Source organism: Chlamydomonas reinhardtii, chromosome 8, assembly GCF_000002595.2.
Source record: "Chlamydomonas reinhardtii strain CC-503 cw92 mt+ chromosome 8, whole genome shotgun sequence".
NCBI classification, from domain to species: domain Eukaryota; kingdom Viridiplantae; phylum Chlorophyta; class Chlorophyceae; order Chlamydomonadales; family Chlamydomonadaceae; genus Chlamydomonas; species Chlamydomonas reinhardtii.
The window spans coordinates 4,518,840-4,523,733 of NC_057011.1; the positions used below are offsets into that span (position 1 = coordinate 4,518,840).

At 66.5% G+C, this 4,894-nt stretch overlaps 1 protein-coding gene across 1 annotated transcript in view; it reads left to right on the top strand.

Annotated features, from left to right (window-relative positions):
- CHLRE_08g382620v5 (uncharacterized protein) overlaps positions 1-4,894 on the top strand; it is a 7,847-nt gene continuing 2,953 nt past the window's right edge. The window contains exons 1-11 of the mRNA XM_043065302.1: positions 1-228; positions 659-796; positions 1,311-1,436; positions 1,744-1,869; positions 2,231-2,356; positions 2,513-2,641; positions 2,842-2,967; positions 3,273-3,398; positions 3,719-3,856; positions 4,119-4,244; positions 4,829-4,884. Coding sequence (XP_042922303.1) covers positions 10-228; positions 659-796; positions 1,311-1,436; positions 1,744-1,869; positions 2,231-2,356; positions 2,513-2,641; positions 2,842-2,967; positions 3,273-3,398; positions 3,719-3,856; positions 4,119-4,244; positions 4,829-4,884 — 1,436 coding nt within the window. The 5' untranslated portion in view covers positions 1-9. The remainder of the gene's footprint in view (positions 229-658; positions 797-1,310; positions 1,437-1,743; positions 1,870-2,230; positions 2,357-2,512; positions 2,642-2,841; positions 2,968-3,272; positions 3,399-3,718; positions 3,857-4,118; positions 4,245-4,828; positions 4,885-4,894) is intronic.

Below are 4,894 nucleotides of genomic sequence, written 5' to 3' on the forward strand. Positions count from 1 at the left end.
GCGGACCCGATGCGATGGCTGGTGGCTTGCATGTCGGAGCTGCAGGGTGCGCGGAGTGCGGAGGAGGTGGTAGTGAGCGCGCTGGGGTGCCCCTGGGGCAGTGCGGTGTACGAGGCGGCGGCGAGGCAGTGGCGGGCGGCGGCGGCGGCGGCGGGGCGGCCGGCTTGGCGGCTGCGGGCGGCGGTGGGCACGCCGCGGGGCTGGCCGGCGGCGAGGCAGACACTGACGGTGAGGAGGAGGGGGCTGCCACTCATGCGATGACATGGTGTGTATCAGTGGGATGGGAGAGCCCTACGGAGTTGAGGGAGACCCCCATGGAGGCGAGGGCGAGGGAGAGCGGCACGCGGCCGGTCTGGCCACCACACACACCCATCGGGGCCCCTGCGGCAGCTGCGGCAGCGTGTGCTGTCCTCGCCAGCTTCAGGCCTGCTAGCCCTTGCTCCTGCCCCCATCCGGCCATCCCTCACCCGTATCCCATCATGTACCGGTTTTCCAAACATCCTTGCAACCCCATCCCGCTTGCCCCTCGTCTCACCACCTGGTGCCGCCGGGAACCAACCCGCTCACCAACTCAACCCACTCACCAACCCGCTCACCCCACCCTCCCACGCCCCCGCCCACGCCCCCTCCACGCCCCCTCCCACCCAATCCACCCCAGGGCCACACCGGCTACGTCACGTCCGCCGCCTGGAGCCCCGCCGCCGCCGGGCGCCTGCTGGCCACTGCCGGCGGCGAGGACCGCCTGCTGCGGCTGTGGGACATGGCGGGCGAGGGCAGCTGCACGGCAGCGTGGCAGGTGGGGTTTTACACTCATAATTATTCAAGAAGGGGCGGGGCGCGGCGCCGGTGTGTGTGTGGGGGGGGGGGGGGAGGGGGGGAGTTGTGTGCCCCGGCCCAGTAAAAAAACCCCATCATCATGAGAAAGTTCCCCAAGTCACGAAGGGGGTTGAGGGCGTGTGGTGCTGGTGTTGATGTTGCTGTTTTGTGCTTGAGACGGGGGATGCAGGGTGAGCTGGGTTTGGTGAAACTTCTGGGTGCGGCGGCAGGGTACGTGCCGAGCTCCCCAGGGAGGCTCGTGCACCCCGCCGATTGGTGTCACTCCCCTGCGCCCCTTCGTCTGCAGTCGTCAGTGCATCCCGCATCGCTGTCCCAACCATCTTTGCAACGCCTCTGCCTGTGCTCCCCTAGTTTGGCTTTGTTTGGTTCAGTTTGGGCTGGTGTTTACAAACCCCCCCCGTCATCGCGACTGTTTCCTTACGGGATGTGTTCAGAGTAAATGCCCCATCCCCAATGCCCCTGTCTCCCCCCAGGCTCACGACCGGCGGGTGGTGGCTGTGGGCTTCAACTGCGAGGGGCGGCTGCTGGCCACCGCGGGCGAGGAGCCGGAGGTCAGGGTGTGGGCGGCGGCGGGCGGCGCGCTGGCGGCCACACTCAAGGTGGGGGAGGGAGGAGGGAGGGAGCGAGAGGGCGAGGGAGGGAGGGGCAGGGGAGGGTGGGAGGGAGGGAGGGAGGGGCAGGGAGGTGGGCGTGTGTACCAGCATGCGGGACGCGTGTAGCTAGGTAGCAGGCGTGTTGAAGCGTGCACGCCCTGTGTCTGGATGTCACCTCTGCCACCACACCACCCGTGTACAGCATACACGCCTCTGCCGCTACCACCCATTTATTCCCTACCCCTGAGCTCCCGCATACACACACGCCTTCCTCCCCCCACCCCAACCCACCCCACCCCACCCCCCTCAAAAGGGTCACACAGCCGCCGCCAAGGCAGTGGCCTGGTGTCCGGCGGAGGCGCACGTGCTGCTGACGGGCGGCGACGACGAGACCGGCCGCGTGTGGGACGTGCGCAGCGGCGCATGCACAGCAGTACTGGTGGGTGGGTGGGTGGGTGGATGGGGGCAGGGAGGGGGGCAGTGGGGCAGGGCGCGGCAGCGGGTCCTTTGCGGGGCGGGTGTTGCTCCGGCGGGGCTGTGGGAGGCACACGTGCACCTGGCACCTGCACAACTCGGACGCCTGCGTCTCGCTTTCTCGCCACCGACATCGCCAGCCCAACCCCATCCTGCTGCCCACCCTGCCGCCCGCCTCCCTACAATCCCACACCAGCAATCCCCCTCCCTAACCCCGCCCTCCCATCACCGTATTCACAATCTCCCCCTCCCCTTCACTTCTTGATTAGGAATCCGCATTCTAACTCCCTCACCCCCGCCCTCCCTTACCTACCTCCCACCCGCAGAAGCACGGCGCGGCCGTGAACGCGGTGGCGTTGTCGCCGGACGGCCGCCTGGCGGTGACTGGTGGCGCCGACTACGGCGTCAAGGTGTTCATCACACAGAGCGGCGACTGCACCGTCACCTTCGCGGTAGGGTGGGGGTGGGGGGTGGGGGTGGGGGTGGGGGTGGGAGGTTGCAGATGGACCAGGTAGCTGTTTGTGACACATACATACACACATACACACACATACACACCCACACCTTCACGCACACACTCTGCCTCTCTCTCTCTCTTCCCCCCACAGGGCCACTCGCACACGGTGCTGGCTCTGGCCTGGCACCCGCTGCGCCGCACCTGCATCGCCTCCGCCGGCGCCGATCGCTGCGTCCTGGTGTGGGACACCGTCACCAAGAGCCGCGTGGGGACCATGGAGGTGCGCAAGCGTGCGTGTGTGTGGGGGGGGGGGAGCGGAGCTGTGTGTGTGTGTGTGTGTGTGTGTGTGTTGTGTGCGTGTGTTACAGAGGTGCTCTTGGCCTCCCACTTCACGCCTGCGCCTGCCCCCCCTTCCCACCCCACCCCCGCTCCTGCCTCCCGTCCTCCTCTCCTCCCCCACCTGTCCCCCCGACCCCTCAGGGCCACACCGAGACTGTGCGCGGTCTGGCCTGGAGCCCCGACGGGCGGCTGCTGGCCTCCGCCTCCGCCGACACCACCCTGCGGCTGTGGGACGCCAACTCGGGCAGCTGCACAGCCACACTCAAGGTGCGCGTGTGTGCGAGGGCTAGGTGTGTGTGTGTGTGTGTGTGTGTGTGTGTGTGTGTGTATGTGTGTGGTTATGTTTGCCGCAGATGCGAAGTCATGCCTGTAAGCAGCTGCTGACACACACTCGAGGGCATGGGGGGGGGGAGCGCGCGTGCGCTTGTCGGATCTCTTCACCGCACACTCACACACGCATGTTTTCACATGCACTCACCCTCTCCATGGGGCCATACAAGATGCTGTAACACGTGCTCACGCACTCACGTGCTCACACGCTCACACGCAATCACACGCACGCTCACGTGCAGGGTCACACAAATGCCGTCCTGACGGTGGCTTGGAGTGGCGGCGGCGGGCTGGTGTCCGGCGGCGCCGACAAGGCCGTGCGGCTGTGGGACCCCACCGCGGGCAAGGAGGAGCTGGGCATGGCGCAGGTGCGTGGGGGTGTGTGTTTGTGTGTGTGTGTGTGTGTGCGTGTGTGTGTGTGTGTGTGTGCTCTTGTGTGCGTGTGTGTGTGTGTGTGTGTGTGTGTGTGCGTGTGTGTGCGCACACGGTACATACACCTCTTAGTGGCGATTGTTTCCTAATGCTGTTGAAACATGAAGCGTTTCCTGTGCTCCCAAACGCGCTCACAATCAAACTTCATACATGCATCGTAACGCCGGCTTCGCACGCTCTCCCTATCCCTGCAACGATTTGCCAACATCTTTTCCTCACAACCAATCATGGAATTCCACCGCCCCCCGCCCCCCAGGCCCACACGGACGTGGTGACGGGCCTGGCGTGGAGCCCCGACAGCGCCCAGCTCGCCAGCAGCAGCGGCGACGGCAGCATCCGGCTGTGGGACGCGGCGCCGGGGCCGGGCGGCGGCCGCTGTGTCAAGGTGCTCACGGTGAGTGCGCTGGGGTGTGTGGGCGTGTGTGGGTGTGGAGGTGGCGGGGGTGGGGAGGTGGCGGGGCTGTAATGGGCGGGGAGGTGGCGGAGCGGGGCGGATGGGACCGAGTGGATTGAGGCACACGTGCACACGGCGGTAATGGAGGCTGGTGGATCAGGCACAGCCACACACACACACACACACAAACGCGCGCGCGCCGTTGACCGCGCCACTCCGCTGCTCTCTGCCTGCCTGCCTGCCTGCACCGGGTCTCTCCCAGGGCCACACGGGCCGTGTGCGCTGTGTGGTGTGGGGCTCGGCGGTGCAGCTGCTGGCCAGCGGCGGCGATGACAGCAGCGTGCGGCTGTGGGACCCCAAGACCGGCAAGAACACCTGCAAATTGGAGGTGAGGGGGGGAGGGGGAGGGGGGTTGCAAAGATGGTGGGAAAAGGGGTTGCAAAAGGGGGTTGCAAAGATGGTTGGTGAAGCGGCACAGGATGCACTGAAGACTGCAGATGAAGGGAGGAGGGGAGGCTGGGAGGTGGGAGGTGGGAGGCAGGGCAGGCGGAACGGAGGAGGAGGAGGATGAGGCGGTAGGGAAGGCTGCCAGCAGGAAGGTAAACTGTGTCTGCTTGTGTCTGCATGGCTCTGTCTGTCCTCACCTTGCGCACACGTGACGCACGGCCGTACTGGTCTGCACAAACACCCACTCCCTGCCACACACCCGTTTACCCCCGCCCCCTCCTCCCTGGGCTGGTTCTGGGTCTTTCTTACCGGATGGGAGGTAACTATCCCGCCCCTCACCCTGCCTGTTCCAAGCGCCGCAGTCAGCCATGTCCGGTAATCCTTTGTCAGGTCCTTGAAGTCGAGGAACCCCAGGCGAGCTTTGGGCAGGCCTGGAGAAGGTGGCAGGGCCTCCGGCGCCGCTGCCAGCGTCAGCGTCACCAGGCGGTGGTCGGACGGGACACCCGCCTCCACGGCGCAGGCCAGGACCTGAGCCACGAGGCGGCCACTGCAGAGAATGCGGTCAAGGCGCGACGCGCCGTGCGAATGAAT